General features: G+C 37.4%; 3 protein-coding genes across 9 annotated transcripts; all 3 read left to right on the forward strand.

Annotated features, from left to right (window-relative positions):
* The first annotated feature begins 458 nt into the window (after positions 1–458).
* On the forward strand, positions 459–3,431 carry scpp7 (secretory calcium-binding phosphoprotein 7). The gene is made up of 9 exons (XM_084715299.1): positions 459–545; positions 676–740; positions 1,037–1,081; positions 1,307–1,354; positions 1,458–1,499; positions 2,277–2,336; positions 2,429–2,581; positions 2,895–2,978; positions 3,157–3,431. Exons 2-8 carry the CDS (start codon positions 687–689, stop codon positions 2,931–2,933), a joined length of 441 nt encoding a protein of 146 aa, XP_084571425.1. The 5' UTR covers positions 459–545; positions 676–686; the 3' UTR covers positions 2,934–2,978; positions 3,157–3,431.
* Positions 3,432–3,520: 89 nt separating this feature from the next.
* On the forward strand, positions 3,521–6,356 carry scpp5 (secretory calcium-binding phosphoprotein 5). The gene is made up of 11 exons (XM_084715300.1): positions 3,521–4,528; positions 4,613–4,686; positions 4,799–4,858; positions 5,041–5,106; positions 5,206–5,247; positions 5,333–5,401; positions 5,508–5,537; positions 5,635–5,682; positions 5,777–5,827; positions 5,941–6,024; positions 6,166–6,356. The coding sequence occupies exons 2-11, from the start codon at positions 4,633–4,635 to the stop codon at positions 6,181–6,183; spliced, it is 522 nt and encodes a 173-aa protein (XP_084571426.1). The 5' UTR covers positions 3,521–4,528; positions 4,613–4,632; the 3' UTR covers positions 6,184–6,356.
* A 6,330-nt stretch (positions 6,357–12,686) lies between these two features.
* On the forward strand, positions 12,687–17,804 carry enam (enamelin). Of its 7 annotated transcripts, none has more exons than XM_084715303.1 (8): positions 12,687–12,798; positions 12,929–12,993; positions 14,120–14,149; positions 14,315–14,377; positions 14,483–14,524; positions 14,666–14,689; positions 14,772–14,834; positions 17,189–17,804. In XM_084715303.1, the coding sequence occupies exons 1-8, from the start codon at positions 12,702–12,704 to the stop codon at positions 17,594–17,596; spliced, it is 792 nt and encodes a 263-aa protein (XP_084571429.1). In that variant the 5' UTR covers positions 12,687–12,701; the 3' UTR covers positions 17,597–17,804. The 7 variants fall into 7 exon arrangements, with proteins under 7 accessions (XP_084571429.1, XP_084571430.1, XP_084571431.1 ...); XM_084715302.1 differs by having other exon boundaries at positions 12,701–12,798; positions 14,312–14,377; XM_084715306.1 differs by having other exon boundaries at positions 12,750–12,795; positions 12,927–12,993; positions 14,312–14,377.
* The last annotated feature ends 1,822 nt before the right edge of the window (positions 17,805–19,626 follow it).

Genomic DNA, 19,626 nt, shown 5'->3' on the forward strand with positions numbered 1-19,626 from the left:
CTTTCCTGAAGGAATGCAGAAATGGTGCAAGTGTAATATAAACATAATCCGATCAAAGCTATTCAATCCAATTAATCCAATTAAGTATACTATACAGCAGGTATACAAGTTGTCTGTGAAAATGTGATATATTTTAGAAGGACAACCTAAATACAACAAATCTTTTATAGCAACAGTATAGGGTTATTTTCAGAAGCTTCACTTTTTGCATTTGACTCCTCTTCATGTGCTTCTCGGGTGTCAAAGATGTTGCAAGGGAACCACCTGATAAAACACATCTGTGAGGGATCAAACGTGATTGATGTCTGTTTCAAGCAAAAAAAAAAAAAAAAAAAAAAAAAAAAAGTGTTCCGAGATCTCTCACACAGATACAGCTGCCAAGTTTGTCATCATAAAAAGTGAAAATCCTTGGCAAGTCCCCAGTACCTGTCATACGTTTGCTCGTCCTTTCTTCTGACAGCAAATAAATAGGAGTAAATCTCTCTCCAGTTCTCACACCCCTCCTCAACCATCCTTCAGTCCTTCTGTGCTGCCAGAAAGGAAAGGTAACGTATGAGCAGCTAATATTATATGACATTCTGAGAGAGATGTTTTTAAAAGAATGATCTATTTAAATGCTGTTTCAAGTGATGCATTGAATATTGTCTCCAATAACTCCAAAAATGTCTTTGACAGCTACATTCAAAATGAAATTCATCCTGCTTGCTGCCTGCATCGTTGGGGTTGCTGTCTGTGCCCCTGTAAGGAAATTATCTCTCATTCCAATTTCTGTCTCATATATACATATTGTAGCACTGCACAGTGTAAATATTTGACAAAACAAATCTTACCTCGAGGTGCATGAAGCTGTTTTGAAGCGTCAGTCATATCAGATAATCTTTATCTGATGCTCAATAGTCCTGGAAATGTAGAGGTCTGAGGACTTCTTTTAGGACTTCTTGAACATGTTGATTATTAAAAATGTTGTCATTATATTTACCACTAAAAAGCTTGAGGTATTGATCATTAATTCTGCAGTATTTTCTCTTCTTTACAGCTGCAGGCGTACAAGGAGTTTGACATCTATTTCGCTCCGGCTGAGGTACAGTACAGCTCAGATGTATACCATGACACAAACACACAAAAACCACAGTAAAAGTCACATTTTCAACCTGAATAAGCTCTGCACACCCGTCTGCTATTATGTCTTCACCACTGATGGTAATGTGTCTATTACTGAGCCTGGTGGCGGCTCTTTTACTTGTCGTTAGCTGCTTTTTTCTCGTGATGTATCTTCATCGAAAGGTGATGAATCTGGTCTTCACAGGCGTCCAAGGTTATTCCTGCTGGAGTCCCAGCTACAGCTCTGGATGTTGTAAGAGCACATTTACATTTTTTACAGTCTTTTTTAATGAATTTCATGAAATAATCCTAATGATCTTTTATTAAATATTAATCTTGACTGTTTTGACTTCCAGCTGCTGCCAGTTGATGACCAGTTAATGATTGTTGCAGGCCTTGTGAGTGACACTGTATTACTTGATTTGTATGTGCATACTTTGTAGTGTGTATAGTACTTTGCTGATGCTGAGACCATAGAATTTAAGATGCAATGAAAGCTTACACTACCATCTGAATGAATAGTTTATACCAGCAGTGGGAAGTACAAAAACTTCATTATCGTGCTTAAGTAGAGTTTTAAGATATTGGTGTGATACCATAGTATCTTTTTCACTTTTACTCCCTACATTTTAGCACAAATGTCTGTGCTTTCTACTTCTTACAATTTCAGAATAGGTCTGTTACTTTAGATTTAATGCATTTAATATATATTTTTTATTTTGCATCATTGTGCACCGCCTTCCAAACACCAAGACCGATGTCATACTAAATGGATGAGACAATAACACATAGAAAAGAAGATTCCTTGGTGTATTTGTCAGTGCCTATCATGCACAACAGATGTAACAAAACAAAAATGACATAAAAGGAGCAAAACACAACAGACAGAGAGGGATACCCAACAGCAGAGATAAGGTGAGGTTCAGTTGTCTTTTGACAGAAATAGCCAGTTTAAATGTTCTACGGTAACTTTTTACTTTTCTCACTGTGAGTACTTTTCAGAGCTATTTTGCTTTTACTTGAGTAAAGAAGTTGAATCAGCACTTCTACTTCTGTACCCTTTTTTGACTAAAGAATGTATGTACTTTTGCCACCTATACAGTCCAACAAAGGACAGAGACCCTTGGTACTGTAGCTTTTAAGTGCATGGTTGCCTGCATGTGTTTCTTTTGCAGGGCCGTGGCTTCGTCAAGCAGGAGATCCTCCTGCCAAACGGTATCGACAAGAAGGATGTGGTGAGTGCCTGCAGACTTCCATTTCTCTGTCAGAAGATGTGTGGGATCTTATCGATCTGATGATGTGTTTTTCACGTTCTCATCTGCTCCAGTACATCCCCTTCGGCTGGGAGGTGCCCTGCCCTGCCCCTGTTGTTCCAGTTGCTCCCGTTGCTCCAGTTGCTCCAGTTGTTGATGCTGCTCCTGCTGCTCCAGCTGCTGATGCTGCTCCTGCTGCTCCAGCTGCTGATGCTGCTGCCGAACCTGTAAGCATGGCTATGGATTTGCATTTTGAGCAACTTAAGTTTATTGAAGGGCCAGTGTAAGATTAGGTTACTCTTAATTGTTGACCACATAAATTGCTCAGTTGATTTTTATGGCGTCCACAGCAGGTAGGAGACTTAGCTGCACTGCAGGGGTGATGAGGGCAACAGGTTCATGCTAATAAATGAGTATTGCGTCAGAGGAACAGTCTTCCAACTTTTTCTGCTGAAGTGTTGAGAAACGTCCATCATCAGCAGACATGTCAGAGACTGTCTTCATTCCTGATTGGCTCATAAGAGGCCCCTGTCATTTCAGGTTGCCAAAGCCAGCTCAGACGATGAAGAAGACGACTAAACAAACTGGAGTCAGCAGGATCTGCACACCTTTGTGCATAGACAGGTACACATGCACATACAGGGTGTACTGTTTTACTGCATAATTCAGACTTTTAGCTTTTCACAAAATCCTTTATGAAGTAAAATCTGAGGATCATAATTTCTCTTTCTGTGTGAATACATGAAAGTTTTAGTAGCAAAAGAACAGTCAAGATATATTTGCTTCCCGTCCCTCTTTATAGGTGATCAAAGCAATAAGATCAACAGCCGATGAGAAATGACAAGCCAACTCTGCTGTTTCCTAAAGTGTGAATTATACGGTGCCATGCTTTTGAAAAGAAAATTGTGCTATGCAATTTGGTGCTCTGCAGATGATGCTATGCTTTCCTCTGAAAAAAAAATTAAATCTCTAGAAATAAAAAATGGTGTAATGCAATGAGATATGACTGCCATTGTTGTCTCTTAAATCTATTTTCCTGTAACTATGCTTTACTAAATAAATAAAGGATAACGCATCCATACTCCTCTGTTTCTTTGCTTCCAATAACTATACAATGTATTTTGAATATCACACTAATAAAAACACACTCAATACACTTTAAATTCTCATGTATTTGATTGCAGTGCCGGTAAATCATAAATCAAGCTCAGTATTTTGTAATAACCTTATTATAACAGCTTCCTTTTGCTAATTCTCCACAAGTTGAGTAGTTACAATTAAAAAACAGACTGACAATAACATCTTAAGATTATTAAAGGTACTACATGAAGGGGGATTTACTCTACTTTTTATTTGAATCAAGTCAGTTTTATTTGTGCAGTGCCAAAAAATAACAAAAGTTATCTCAGGCCACTTTTTATATAGACAGGGTCCAGACTTGTATTCTTTATAATATTATTTATTGTTCAAATTTGTTAGACTAAAAGACATAGCGACATAGTCTTTCAATTTATGTCTTTGTACACATTTTTTATTTTTATCCTCAGTTACCTGAATAAACTCTCTGTTCATTTGGTTTATAGTAAAAGAGACAGGGCGTCCATCTGGATGCATTTTACAAAGATGAGACAAAGACAAACATGATTAAGGTACTTAAAGGCTCCAAGGACAATAAAAACATTTGAATAAATAACCCCTAGAGTAAATAAGACAAATGAATGCAGGCTAAAATAAATAAATAAATTTGTCTGTGATGTTGTTCTGCTCTGCTGTCGCCATGATTTAGAACCACAATTAACATGCAAGCAACAATATTGCATTTACTTAAAAAACAAACAAAACATTGCAGTTTCAGATATTTATCCCAATGCTGCTACTGTCATGCTGACAGGATGAGGAGCTAGCAGAGTGAAGGTGTGCACTGCTCTAGACAGTGTAATCAAGCTGAGTCTGCTATTACACAGAAAGTGGATTTGACCACTGGTCATTTAGTAAAGCTGAAGACTAGACACCTGGACTGTACCTACTCATTGGGGAACATCACTCCCATCGACTGTGATTGGCTCTCAGGTGAGCTGGTCCCCTATAAAAGATAAAGTAACACTGCAGAAGATACAATCGACTGGCATCATCAACGATATCCGCATCATCATCCTCTGTTTTTATCGCAGAAGGTGAGATTTTTTTAATATTGCTGCAACCATCCAGTATGACTTTGATTGTTTTTTTGTTAATGTGATGATGAATTGTGTCTGTAGGACTTGGAATATCTGCAAAAATGAAACTGGCCATCCTGTGCCTCTGTCTGGCTAGCACAGCCACGGCTGCACCCGTAAGTTTTAGAAAATAGGCAAGGGTTTCTCATGTGACTTAATCTTCACAATTCAGGCAAAGTTTTGAAGTTTCTTTGATCTAACTATCTCTGTTTTTGCCTCAATTTTCAGTCCTTCTTTCATTACCTGCCTCATTACGCAGGTTCCAGACAACAGGTATCACCCACACAGGTAATCAAGCATATTGTGAGTCATTTAACCTCTGTGTGAAATGTTTTAACAATGCAAAAATGAATAATATACATGCTCTACTGAGCAAAGATTAACTTTGTGATACAGATATGAAGCACAGCAGAAATATTGCTATGCTGCTTTCACTGTCTACTGACAATTTTTGACAATTTTACATTCAGGTGAAAAATCCCTTCAAAGCTGGTCCGGCTCTGCCACAGATACCTGGTGCTTACAGTGTGGAATTAGTATGTCATACTCTTTCTTTTTCCACTCAGATTCCTTTTTCTTTTTTAGGAAATATTGCTGTGATTATGACATTCGCTTACAGTTTATTTCTGTGTTAGATTTACCCCCACAGATTCCCAGGTGCAGCTGGAGCTAACCAGGTGAGCACATTTTACTAAAAAAGTGGTAAAAACATCCCTCACTGGTCCCTACTTTTTATTGATTTTTGTTTGTTTTTTTCTGCAGCCTTTTCCTTCTCATGGTCTCATCAAATACTCCATTCCTCAGCCACCAGGCAGACAGAGTTTGGAAGTTGTAAGTATTTCTGAGACTATTAGGACTGAAAACACTTTCAACTATTTCTTGTTGAAGCATATTTGGTAATTGTTGTTTTTTTTTTTGTTTTTTTTTTACATTGCAGTACTACCCCTTTGATTTCTCCCAGCAAACGGTAAACATATTAAATAATGCTTAACGTGAAGATCAAATGATTTCTGTATCATCTTACATGGTGCAGTGCTAAATGAGTGAATTTGCTTTTGTTCCAGATAATGACAAACCTGCCTCCCATGACGAACATTCCTCAGATAACAAATGTGAGACATTATTTATTCTAAATTATGCCTTTTACTTTTTTTTTTCTTTTTGGTCATACGTTTCTCACTCAGCACTTTTCTTGTCTTTTCACAGGTGCTCCCATTTGACTACCCCCCTCAAACTGTCCCTGGACAAATCCCAAATGTGAGAAAAAATACAAAGATTTGAAGACTGATTCTGAATGATTGACTCTTCTTTTCTTGTTCTTCTCATTATTTTCTCCCTTCTTTCTTTTCTTTTTTTTTTTTTTTTTTCAGATTCCCGCATTTGATGCCAATCCTCTTCCATCCCAGGATCCCCTGCAACCCCTCCAGCAGGACCAGCCCACACAGACAAGCCAGGTACTTATCAAGTTACTTATTACATTAAAGATTTAATAACAGTTGCACTGTAAATTAATGCACATATTGAAACCATATTAATATAAAGTAAATGTAATAAGACAAATGTCATCTAACATTTGTGTTTCTTTGTCTCTGCAGATGCCGGTGAAGGCGTGAAGACATTCAGATCTGCAACTGATTAAATAATTTAAACTGAATCTGTTTCTGCAACATGTGGATGTGCTTACTAAAATAAAAAAAAAATGCAAAGATGATCGTAAAATAACAATCTTTTTTTTAAATTAAGAATACTGTTACGATAGTAAACTTAATTATAACTTCTGCATAGAATAAAACAGAAGATTTTTTTTTGCTCTCCTTAATAGCCTTTGTAGATTTCCTTTATTGTTGTGTTGATTGAGCACTTTGTCATGCTGCATTTCCACAGTATGTAACAAATGTGCTGCTTGTGTTTATTAACTGATTTTAACTTTTCTCTTAATGTCATCTTTCTTAAGAATTAAAGTCTAAGTTTTCAAGCAGTTTCTGTTTTTTCTGTGTTTATTCCAAGTTGTTCAGTATTAGTATGGAATAACCTGTGATAAAAATACACCTGTAGTAACAACACAAGTAGTTATTTTCATCCTTGATTAACCTACTGATTATTTCATCAGTTAATCATTTGATCAATGGTCTATAAAACTCCAATTTCCCTGAGCCGAAAGTGGTATCCTTATGACAGACCAACAGTCCAAAACATTTGTAATGACATAAAACAGAGAAAAGCAGCAACATCTAACATTTTTAGAAGGTGAAACTACCAAATTGTTTGGTATTTTGTTTAGAAATTAATTAAAACTATTTACCAGTTTTCAACATTGTTGCAGATTATTTTTTTCTTGATCCACTAATAACTCAAAGGACAAACTGTTTCAGCTCGACACAGAAAATCATCTACTGTTAATGTTTCTGTGGGTTACTTACCGAGCAGGAGCAGTTTATTAACCAAGGCTTGTACCCACACAGTTCTCTTATTCTTGCTGACTGACTGTGTACTATGTGCCTCCACTAGGTGACGTAATTTCACTGTGAATGTTCCTGTGATCATCACAGCTCCTCCTTTTTTCCAATGCATGTACTGTAGCCTGGTTGTAGTTCGTTTCCAGGCATCCCAAGCAGCCATTGCTTTCCATTCATTTAACTACAGTATATGGTACAAAATTGAACTTACAGAAACCTGGCAGAGATATTTCACCTTTTACAGTGAATATAATCTGTTCACATGCCGGTAATAAGCTTTAAAATGTAGCTTAAGGGCACTGGCTGACAACAGCATGGCATTTTTGACATCTGTTATTTGAAAAATCAAGCTCAGAAATGATCAATATACGAATGGAGGTATCATGAAAAAAAGAAAAAGTTGAATTTGACTTCTTTCAAAAAGTGGTGTGCTCTACCAGCCAAGTGTTTCATTTTTGTTAAAGGTTCCCTGTGTTTTTTTGTTTTTTTTTATATATATATATATATATAGTAGTACTATGAAGCTCTGTTTTCCTTGTTTTGTTTATCTTATGCAAGGACACAAGGACAGGTGATGAGTGGGTGATGTGAAACACATACCTGCCAATGGTTTCACACCATTCTACTGATAAACAGGCAGCATCAACATGCTGCCATATGCTATGTAAGAAAGAACAGGACTGCTGAATAAGAGAGATAAGACATAAGAGAGACTTGATCATCATCTACAAGTATACAGTGCAGTACACTACAGAAAAAAAGGAAATCTTTCTCCTGGTCCCCGAGGCAATCAGAAAAATGGCTGGTGTGAGGTGCAAAAACATAAGGTGAAACAACAAGGTGCAAAGACAAGACATAAAAATTGCTAGGAGTAAACAAGTATGTAAACAATGCTGGATTTAAAATACTTCAAATGATTGGCTTGGCAAATGTGTTGTGAAGAAGGAAATGCATTCAATACAGCTGTTAGACCTCAAGAATTCACACAGTGTATTTTGGTGAACAACATAACTTTCGCTTGTGTGCAAGAAAATGCCACAGGGTCTCATCAGTTATCATTATGGGTGACTGTAGAGAAGTGGTTTTAATGTAATAAGTTTAAGAATGAACAGCACAGCACACTTTCTCTCCTGTTAAATGTCATTTTAGTTCACCCGGTATTCTGATCGCTCCATTTCTCCCTCTCCCTGCAATCAAATTTAAAGACTAATCCAGCCTGATCAAATTAAAATGAATGTCAGTTTTCTTGACTAGATATTCTGTTCCACCTGAAATAAATACAAACTGCCACGGTGACATAATAAGCTATCTCCAGACTGAAACTGTTTTTAAAAAGACTTTAAAAGTGCCATAATCAAGTGGAGGTGCTAGTCGCCCTCCACAGCATATCAGTCATTTTTATTAAAGTGAAATTTCTTGTTGGAAACAGTGGATTGGTCTTTTACAAATGGGCCCAGTCTGTTGTAAACAAATACCAGGGTTTTTTATTCCAGTCCATCACTGCATTCAATGTAAAAGGGCTAGATCCAAGATCATTTGTTGTCAGCAGGTTTTTACATCAAAATATTATTGAGAAGATATGTTGATTAACTGTGTTCATGAATAGTGTTCAGATGGAAATTGAATACAGTAAAGGTCCTATGATTGACCCCTGTGTACCACAGTGAACCACAGAGAAACTTTTGTTAGTGCTGAAAAGGTAGAAGGTACACAGGAAGTGTCAAGTTAATGAATACTTCTGCTCTGTGATGGAAGAGTAAAGTAATCACTGCACCCAACTCATATACTGCAAGGTAAGTATATATTACATAGTGTATATCCTACAGTACATCATAATTACAACACACAATGAACATAATTTGCCACGGTGGTTGAGCACATTTCCCAAAAGTGAACTGTAACCGTCTCAGAAAAATAAATACCGTAAAGTGAAAGGTAACGATCTTCCTGATTCTCACTCCCCTGGGGACAAAAGCGTGTGTCAACATGACCTGACACTTATCTCTTCAAAGACAATTACATACGCAGGCGCCATGCTGTCACGCTATGACTGCTTGTTCCTCACAAGTTCTCTTTCCTTGAACTGAAGATCACATGATGTCAGAACTTCAATAAGCACAGCAGAGAAGATGTTGACAGCAGGTTTAATAGCCTATACAGTATGATGGCCTTTGAGCTATGAAGTACTTCTGTGACGATATAAAGTCACATAAAAATACACAAACATACAATATGTCTGTTCACACAATGAGTCTTTAATAAATTAACACTGTATCAGACATTGAGATGATAAGCAGAAGCAACATGTGCAGGTCTGGATCGTTCTCCGGAAAGGAGGAAGTTATGGTTGGGTGAACAACACGTGTGATTAAGTTCCTGTACCTGGACCTGTTTTTCATTTTAAGTAAAAAACAGTCATAAATTTAAACCTTGAAATGAATGTTTGAGCAAAGTGTCTTTAGGGTGCAGTCCAACAGCCACCTGACTGAGGCAGTGCGCTTTTAGAAAACATTTTCTAATGAGGACCATCGTAAATTTCATCATCAATTAGCAGAGCAAGGTTTCACCTACTTTTGAACATGTTAGGCCTTGTGATATACATACTCTACATCTAATGCACACTTAAAAGTGTGTGTCTTGTTTTGTTATAAATTGCCAAATTCAAACTTTGGCCTGATGAGACGATTGCCAAAACACTAACACCTTAAGGAAGCAGGAATGTCTGAGCCATCAATCAACCCTTCCAAAGTCCCGCCCCTTTTTGATCTGTGCTCCAATAAATAGCAATTTTGATACCCAGTTAAACATTTTTTTCCCCCCAGAATATCAACGGCGTGACTAGCTCTACCTTGACTCTCTCTGACTTAGTGGAACCTCTTTTTCTTCAAGGCTCGTCTACTTTAAAAAGAAAGACAAATTTTGAAGATCATCAGCACAAGGTGGCACTGCTCATATAGGAGTCACAGAGTCCATCTTTATCATATGTCAATGGTCTGGATCCACAATGTAGCAAAAACCATCTGAGGTCATAATTCAAGTTAAAGATTAACAGCTCTGGTAAAAGACAAAGGTTCCTGTGAGGCTGAGAATTAACGTAGCATTAAGTTAACCTTCACATGTTTACAGCTTTTTTTTAAATTTTGCAACACTATAAGAGAATATTTTAAGACATTATTATCAATCATTCAACACATATGTAAAACGTGAATACTGTACTCTGCAACTGTAATTTCATAAAAATGTGATTTATTTAATTGTGAGATGTCAGCACTACATTTTCTTTGCTGAGACATGGCCCAAACCCTAATTCATTTATGTTGGCAAAAGCGAGGCTTCCCTGTTGGAACAGATAATATTCAGTTCATAACCTCTTTACCCTGCTCACTTCCCCATTTTTCAAGTTAGCAAACAATTTCACAATGTGCCAGGAGTAAAACTTTTGAAGCACTTGCTTTTGGACTCTTTGGAAGGATTGTTTTCCTGTATGTAAGGAAAGTCATTAGCTCAGCAAGAACGTCTGTCTGGAATACAGCTGTGCAGATTAAGAGTAAGTCCTTCATTATCTGATTTGGAACCACACAAAATAAACATAAGAAACCTACAATGTTCAAAATCACTGTGATGTACAACCACACCAGCTAAAACAAACACAGGGATCAGTGAAGACTCAGACACCACAAAAGAAGCACTTTCCATTGGCGATGTGTACATACACTGTAAATTCACTGTTTGTGTCGATGTCTGGAGACCTGGTGTTAAATCCGCTGAATGGTCATATTGAAAACACGAGAAAATACTCAAACACATAGGTGGAAATATTTAAACTTTTTACTTAAGTCAAGTAGTAATACTGTAAAAAGTGCTCAATAACAGGTTCTTGAAGAATTCCAATTCCAAAAAAAGTTGGAATGTTGTATAAAATGTAAATAAAATGTAAACCTGATGACTTGATGTATATTTAATTGAATACAGTACCAAAAAAATTGGGACAAGGGCATTTTAACCCCTCTGTTGCATCACCTTTTCTTAGTAAGTGTTTGGGAACTTAGGAAACTAAGTGTTGAATTTTTGAAAGCGAAATTCTTTCTCATTCTTGCTTGATCTCTGATGTTGTATTTTGTGCTTCATAATACACCACATATTTTCAATGAGAGACTGATCTTGGACTGCAGGTAGGCCAGTCTAGTACCTGAACTCTTCTACTAAAAAGACATGCTGCTTTTAACAAATGCAGAATGTGTCTTGGCATTGTCTTGCTGAAATACGCAGGGACATCTCTAAAAAAAAAAAAGCCATGTTAAAAGCCCTAACACACCCCCATACCTTCATAGATACTGGCTTTTGAAGTTACAGCCAGTACCAATCTAGATGGTCCTTTTCCTCTTTAGAACAGAAAAAACACAATCTGAAATGTGGACTACAGACCACAGCACACTTTTCCATTTTGTGTCAGTCCATCAAAGATGAGGACGGGCCTCAGAGAAGTGAGCAGCCTTTCTGGTGTTGTTGATGTATGGCTTTCACTTTGCATGGAAGAGTCCTAACTTCCATTTGAAGATGCAAAGTCAAACTGTGTTTTTCTGACATCAGTGTTCCTGAGCCCATGTAGTATTTTTTATATAACTGTGTGGGTTTTTAATGCGGTTTTTAAAGTAGTACTGTCTTAGGGGTCAAAGGTCACTGCCATTAAATGTTGGTTTTTGGCTTTTCCTCTTACATGCAAAGGTTTCTCCAGTTTCTTTACACGTTTTGATGAAATTATGGATTGCAGTTGGCAAAATCCTTAAATTCTTTGCAGTTTTGCATTGAGAAATGTTCATAAACTGTTGGACTGTTTGCCGACACAGTTTTTTACAAAATAGTGAACCCCGCCCCATCTTTGCTTGTGAACAACTTTCTGTGATGTCCCTTTGATACTGAATCAGATTTTGTCACCTGTTACCAGTCGACCTGTTTACCTGTGGAATTTACCAAACAGGTGTATTTTGAGCCTTCCACAACTTTTCCAGTCTTTTCTTGCCCCTGTCCAAACATTTTTGGAAGATGTTGCAGATATCGTCATCAGAATGAACAAGTGTATCAGTCTGAACATTAAGTATCCTGACTTTGTACTATATTCAATTGAATACAAATTGAAAATAATTTGCAAATCATTGCATTTTGATTTATTTTATGTTTTACACAATGCCCTAACCTTTTTGGAACTGTGGTTGTAGAATCAAATTGGGAAAGGCAGCTGTGACATGACATGCTGAGGGCAGCTGGTATGTAGTTATAATTTTTGTGCCATCTGAGGAACTCCCTGCCACTATCTTGAGTATCATCAGTATTTTAATTTTAGAGAACTAAATCATATTTATTACAGTGCTGAACTGCTTTAACGAGCTAACAGATCCATCATTCCTTCATGCTCCTTCAACTAATAGTGGTGTCTCAGTCATTATTGTTACATTCCTATGTCAGCTTCATGTAATCTTCTTTTTTCCCTTCTAAGTTTGGTTTGAGAGCGGTAAAGAGAGGAGAACGTGTGGTAAGCATACTTGCCCAACATGTAATTAACTATAAGAGGGGCCTTCACCCTACATGTCTCTTTTTTGTGTGGTTTTGAAGTGTAAGGAGATTTCTTCAAACAGATAACTCTGCGTGTTTTACTGGATGTGATTGGCTGTCTCAGGATGTTTCAGTGTATAAATGGCATCCATGTCAGAGATGAAGTAGATTATTTTCCATCCCTGTGGAGACGCATCTTCAGATTCTCTCAGCACTACGAAGGTGAGATGGCTTTTTCATATGAAAACATTTTTACACTGTGTCAAAGACATAGGCCTGCTGGTGTCTTGTAGCCAAATATCTTGTATCTTGTTCACATCATAAATATTTGTGATTATATATTTTTCTCTAGGAACAATCATGATGAAGCTCTGGGTGTTCATGATGTGCCTGCTGGTCACTGTCTTGGCTGCTCCTGTAAGTCTTTCCTGAATATGTCTGCCAACTGATTCCTTTTGTAAGATTTGAAATGGAAAGTTCACCAAAAATACATATTATTCCTCTGACCTCTAGTGCTACGTATCCATCTAGATGGCTGTGGAGATATCGGCTGCAGAGATGTTCACCTCCCTCTCATATAATGGAAGTAGATGGCACTCTTGTGTGACATATGATGCTCAAAAAGCCAGAAAATACATTGTAAAAACTCAAACAGCAATGTCTTTCAATGGTAGAAAGAAAATAATTCCCATTTGAACAAGGTCTGTGGATTACCATGAGTTACCAGATCACGATTTTTGAAAAAAAAAAGACATTTCTGCTGAGTTTTTCTGTTTTTTTTGGGGTTTTTTTTTGGCAGTTTGAACATCACCATCCCAGTGCCATCTAGTTCCACTGTATTAAAGAGAAGGTATAGAAATCTCTACAGCCAGTATCTTCAAAATTTGGCAACTCACAAACAGCGAGAAAGCAGACAGATAGCACTACAGGCCAGAGGACTTGATTTGTTGAAAGCCTCAAGAGCCACATTTTGGATATCTGGAAAAACTTAGTAGCACGTCATGTTATCAGACTTTCACTATACAATTATTGTGGCCAAAGGAATTCATGATAACAATATTATTGCAATGTCTGTAAAAAAAACTTTAAACATTTAAAAAGCAGGCTAATGCTATCAATCAAATTTGTCTTTGTTTATTGTGTGTTTTGTCTCTTTTTTGTCAAATGAACTACACTCACAATATGAGTGTAAGGAGGTGGAGAGAATGTCTGTAACCATAACTGTAACTGATTTAAGAGCATTCTGTTCAAGTTCATTTCTTGCTAACTTTGGATTCATTTATAAATAGCTGAGTCAGAATAACAATGAAAACATAACAGAGGCACGCCTCGGCTTGCATCTATGTAGTCTTGTGTTTTGAGTCTGTGTCTCTGTGAAGACTTCCGAACAGCGCTGGAGCACTACGCCAAGGAGCACCGTTGCTACCAGCTATTTTGCACAATGAAAACATTTTTTTTTTTTTTTTTTTTTTGGGTGAACTGTCACTGAAAAATCCATAAAGCCATTAACGTTGCTTCTTCATTTCTCTTTCTTGCTTTGCAGGCTCCAGGGAGTGAAAGCAATGAGGAAAAAGTAAGTCTTTTTTGCTTTTAGAGTTTGTATTTGCCTGGCATGGCATGTCATACCATGTTTTTTTGTCATGTCATCAATTATACAGTATATGATAGATGTCTGACAGAGAGGATAATTGGCTTAATTGCAGTGCATGTCTGGAGATGTCTGGTATTTCTTCAGCAGGTTGCAGCGCATGCTAATGAGGCCCTGAGGTGGATGGAGCTGCACAGGATGTACCAGCAGCAGGTAGAGGGGGTTTATTGTAGTTTAAAAAGAAGAAATATATCTGTTGGTTAATTCAGATAAGTGGGATTAAACATTAATTATAATCACAAATCTGTATTTTTTCAGGGAATAGTTCCGAACCCCTTCCTTCCTGTTGCTGATGCTCCTGTAAGTTTACATCTTGTTAGACTCTAACTTTAAACCTTAGTTTTGGATTCATAAGGAAACTTTTCACAGAAACTCCACTCCACAGCATAATTACTGAAGTTTGTGGTATGGTGCTTAATCATAAATTATTCATTGCTTTAGGCTGATCCTGCTGGGGCAGCAGTGGTAAGCACACATACATAACCACAACTTCTAAACTGTCACCACTCCATATGCTATTTGAGTTAAGAGTGCTTTATTTATGCAGGTGGATGCTGCAGCAGCCCAGCCAGCCGTTGCTGTTGGAGACGCATCAGAGGAGGAGAATGAGGTGAGCTGACATCTTCACAGCTAACAGAGAAGAACCACACATATAGATCTCTCTTTGGTGAAATATTCTTCCAGTTTAGTTGGAGATATAAATTCCAGTCCAATAGTGTATGTTTACTACTGCTTTGCACACAGTTTGTACAGCAGGTTCTTCTGCTGTTGGTGACAAACTAAGAAGAGGCACAGAATATGTTTGATTTACTACACGTCAATAACAATAACACCCCCGTTGGATTTAGACTGAGCTGAGAAAACATAAGTGGAGGGTACCTGTTGACGCTATAAAACAATTTACCGGCAAAGTAGCACTTATATTCATATTCACGAGAGCACAGTCTACAAAAATGCCTGTCGTGTTTCTGTTTCCCAAAAACAAAGTTAGGAAAAAGGCATCGCTGCACTGGGGAAAGAATAATAGAATCGCCCCATGTGTTGATTGCTTTGCTGAATTTTGTTTATTCATTTATTTTGCAAGAGAGTAAGAAAAGTACCAGTGATATGAACATGGATGATGGCTCAGTTCTATTCAATGAACCATGACATTGTGGCAGTGAGCCTTGCATGCAAAGGCTGTATTACAGAAACGGGCAAATATGGAGATCCTATCTTAACTGTTTGGTAACCATGGTAATTGTGGTTAGGCCCTGATTTAAGTAAAAGCCATTACAGATGAACAGTTCCCAAATCAATGTTTCTACATCCTAACTAAAGATAGGGAAAGTGTATTACAGAATATTCCTAACTTCCCAAAATCTTAAACTCTCCTAACTTTAGGATAACTGTTAAGCTGTCCTAACTTTCACTTTTCCACCAGTAGTAGTAGCTAACTACTACTAATTTGCTAAAAAGCTAATGGTAGTGCTCTCTAACTTGTTTCATCTGTGATGGCTGCTTTTTAGCACTTTTGTACAATGGATACAGACTGTGTCTGCTATCTTAACCCACTCCCTTTCTTTTATATCCTATTATATCCAGTTAGCATTGTTGTGAATTTCCCAAAATGTACATCTTTGGATTTCTGCTCAGATGTTCCCAACACCTCTTATTCATCTGTCTGCAGAGTTAAGAACTTGCTGTTTTTGCTCATTTTTATGTATGTTTGTAGGTATGTTTCCATATGTTTAAATCTAATGATTACAAAGTTGTTTAGCTCAATGAGATGAGAAAAGTAGTGGTGGCTGCTTGATGACAGGCATAAAAAATGATAAGAGAGGCTGGATTGAGTATTTAGGATTACCTAATCTGAGATAAAATAGGAAAAGTAAGATAACATTGGATTTATAAAGTAAGTCAGGATTTGTTTCTGTAATACCCAATTGGGAAAAATCCTATCTTAGACTCTTCCTATCTTAACTTAAGACAGAAGATAAGAAGTTTCTAAAACAGTCCCAGGACCCTGAAGCTGAAACTGCTAAATCAAATTCAGTCATGATTGATGATCACTTCACTTGGTAACACAAAAATTTTAGGTTTTTCAAAACATTAACAAGTTAGTTGAACACAATTGCTTCAAGTCAGATGCACTTAATAATCTTATTGCTTTCAAATCAACATCAGTCATGCCTTAATGCAACTCATATTCAAGGCAAATCAACTTAAAAGTTTCCATTTTTCCTATTCAGTTATTTGCTTTACTTAAAAATAAATACTGCTCCTTAACATCCTAATGAAATGATTTCAGGAAAAGTATTTTTTATAGTAGCTTTAGTGTGATTTAGTGTCATTTTAGTTTGCTAGATATAATTTCTACATCTAAATGATAGCTGGTTCAGTTCAATGAGTTTATAAAAACTTATACTTAAATTTAACCAAATCTGAAAAAGACATGGATGTCCTTATGCCAGATGCACAATGCTTAGAGAAATCTTCCTGACACACTTTTAAGGTAAGAATAGCAGGTTTAATTGAACGTGGTGTAATTTCAAGTTGTCATAATAAAAGTAGACTGCCATCACTAAGGCAGAAAGCTGAATGAGACTCATTCAAAACATTGCACGACTTTACCTACTACTTAAATACACTTTTTACAATGCAATAGATGGAAGTGATAGCTTGAAAATATTCTGACCTGTGGTGCACTGAATACATAAAGCCCTGGCCTGTTGCATCTTTCATTACGACCTCCCTGCCTGGTTAACGTTTTCAAAACCTCACTCCGCCAGTTTGTAAAAAATGTGTGCATTTTGCAAGCAAACATAGCTCTCAAGTGCCATTAGAGTCATTTTCTTATGCTTAAAGATCCTTTAGAGTCACAAAAGAAATAAACATAATACAGTTTTCACAGGCTGTGTAGTACTCTTTCCGTGAGTTATTATTAATAATAATAAGTTATTATTCTCCATCTCCTCGGCACAGGATGGCGGTGCAGCCCCTGCAGCTGGTGCTGCTGCTGCCCCCGTGAACTCTGATGAAGTTGAAGAGGTTGAGGAGGTGGAGGCAGCCGAGCCCGAACCAGCTGTGGTTGAAGCAGCACCAGTAGAGCCGGCAGCAGACCCTGCAGCAGCTGTTGAGCCAGCTGTGGTTGACATCCCAGTGGATGCTGCACCAGTTGATGCTAGTGTTGTGGATGTGCCTCCTGTTGATGTGGTTCCTGCTGACGTCGCCCCAGCTGCCCCTGAGGTGGCTGTCGACGTGGCCCTCGATGTGGCCCAAGCAGATATCCCTGCTGCTGTTGATGCTGTTGCAGCTGATGCTGGTGCTGCTCCAGTCGCAGCCGAGGTTGACATGACTGGAGCAGCAGCAGCAGATCCTGCTCCTCTGTAGTTATTTCTCTTTATTACCTGCCTCGGTGCTCCTCTGTTAGCACTTACAGTAATAGCAAACAGCAGCAAACAGTGATGTAGTTGAGCAGAAAAGGATGAAAATTATGTGACATATTGAATAGACACTGAAGAAAATATACATGGAAATGTGAAAAAAAAACACTGTAGTGCTCTTTGTAAAGCAAAAATAAAGTGTTTTCAATACAGAATCAGACAATTAAAAGGTTTCTTTGAGTTATTTTTCTGTCTATAATGCAAATCTGTATTTGAAATTCAGGTGTGACTGATCAGTCATGAGTGTGGCCACAAGATACATACAATATTGTGCACATAAGTCAAAACTCAGAGAGCACCAACCAGGATTATAATGTTGATTTCTAGTTGAAAACTGTCTAATATATTCAGTCCGAATGTCTTTTCACACTACTCTCAAATCAGCTAAATCTGCAGTTCTGCATAATTTGTTCACTTGCAGGTTGAAATAGCGGCAATACTGATTCGTGTGAATATATTTCTCCAAAGTCAGATTTCACTGGTAGGTTAAATATGGTCTACAGGAAGACGTAATTTCAAGTTCAAGTCCTGCTTGAGATATTTTGTGGTTTTTCCAACATAAATTTCTGTGTGGTTTCTTCTTTAGGCTCTGAAGTGGTTGGGTTATTTATACATTGCAGACAGTGAAAGGTCCATTACAGTAAACACCGGTGAACTCTGGTCTAAATGTGAACATTTAGAACATTAAAGCAATGTCTTCAAAAATTCATTGAAAAAACATTCACTTTTAAACCTGTTCAGAGCAGAGGGTGTGGGGATGTGCAATGTTTATAATATTCTTTTATTATGTGGACTGACCTTGAGTTTAAATGTTAGTGCCAAAGGAGAGAATTAATCTTCTCTCTTTTTATGAAGATCTGAACTGGAGTTTGTCTACGCTGGCATTTTTGAAGGAAAAAAACTAAAGGGTTTCAGGTGAATGTCCATGGAAGAACACTCCGTCTACAACTCCAATTCCAGAAAGGTTGGACATTGTGTAAAATGTAAAGAAAAAGAGAGTGCAATGATTTCACACCGGTGATCAGTCAACACACATCAGATAATATACAGTAAGCAGGTTGTTTTTGCAAAATAAATCCTGCATCCTGTCCTGCATCACTCTGTCAGTGTTTATTTTGCAATAATGCCCAGCTCACTGTACATTATCCTGCTCTGCTTGTTAGTACAGCTACTTACTTTAAAAAATCAATAATAATTTGACACAAAATATTAATTTCAACTAATTTTATTAATCCAAATATGATCTTATTGCTCTGTTATTCATAGCAAAGATCTGCTATTCAGAAATAACAGACCTTAGAATGCCATAATCAACCAATCAGAAGAGAATATTTTAAAGGGACAGTACAGTAGTGCTATTTACCCATGTAGATAGTTTTGGTGTGAGTTGCAGAGGTTTGGAGATATCAGTCATAAGGTTGTCTGACTTCTCTTAAATATGGATCTCGTTCATTGAAATGGCACCAGAATTTGAAAAATTCAACAGCAATGTTTCTTTCCACAAACCATCATCGAGTTACTCAAGATGATCCACAGACCTTCTTGTGAGCAGTTTCATGATGGAACTATTTTCTCTCTGCCGAAGAATCTACCGAAACTACTTTAGTGAAAAGAATGTAGTTTCTACATAAAACTGCTCAAAAAATCCAGTTTCAGTAACTGGGCCATAATTTCTGCCAAGATTTATATGAATGTCATTGAGTTTCATAATATTGGAGAGAAGGCAGATGTCTCTACAGGGTAAAGGAAGGGTAAATATCATCACATATGAGAAAAAAAAAATTATATATATTTTTTGGGGGGTGAACTGTCCCTGTCACTTCCAGAGATGCTCCTCAGTTCATCTAACAGCTGTGAATCATGTCACCATGAAACTATAGACACCACCAGCCAGCAGGGAGTGCCACCGAACCACAGGATGTCTGCAGCGCACACGGGCAGGAGGATCTCACGCAGCACTCAGCTGATAGAGGTTCA

Source organism: Lutjanus erythropterus, chromosome 3 (genome assembly GCF_056507025.1).
Source record: "Lutjanus erythropterus isolate fLutEry1 chromosome 3, fLutEry1.hap2, whole genome shotgun sequence".
NCBI classification, from domain to species: domain Eukaryota; kingdom Metazoa; phylum Chordata; class Actinopteri; order Lutjaniformes; family Lutjanidae; genus Lutjanus; species Lutjanus erythropterus.

Excerpts from the sequence above, each read along its gene's own strand:
- enam (XM_084715302.1), top strand. The coding sequence starts at position 12,702 with ATGTTTCAGTGTATAAATGGCATCCATGTCAGAGATGAAGTAGATTAT. Across the intron at positions 12,994-14,119 it reads TCACTGTCTTGGCTGCTCCT|GCTCCAGGGAGTGAAAGCAA; the intron begins GTAAGTCTTTCC and ends CTTGCTTTGCAG. Across the intron at positions 14,690-14,771 it reads ATCCTGCTGGGGCAGCAGTG|GTGGATGCTGCAGCAGCCCA; the intron begins GTAAGCACACAT and ends TTATTTATGCAG.
- scpp7 (XM_084715299.1), top strand. The coding sequence starts at position 687 with ATGAAATTCATCCTGCTTGCTGCCTGCATCGTTGGGGTTGCTGTCTGT. Across the intron at positions 1,082-1,306 it reads TCTATTTCGCTCCGGCTGAG|GCGTCCAAGGTTATTCCTGC; the intron begins GTACAGTACAGC and ends TGGTCTTCACAG. Across the intron at positions 2,582-2,894 it reads CTGATGCTGCTGCCGAACCT|GTTGCCAAAGCCAGCTCAGA; the intron begins GTAAGCATGGCT and ends CTGTCATTTCAG.
- scpp5 (XM_084715300.1), top strand. The coding sequence starts at position 4,633 with ATGAAACTGGCCATCCTGTGCCTCTGTCTGGCTAGCACAGCCACGGCT. Across the intron at positions 4,687-4,798 it reads GCACAGCCACGGCTGCACCC|TCCTTCTTTCATTACCTGCC; the intron begins GTAAGTTTTAGA and ends CTCAATTTTCAG. Across the intron at positions 5,828-5,940 it reads TCCCTGGACAAATCCCAAAT|ATTCCCGCATTTGATGCCAA; the intron begins GTGAGAAAAAAT and ends TTTTTTTTTCAG.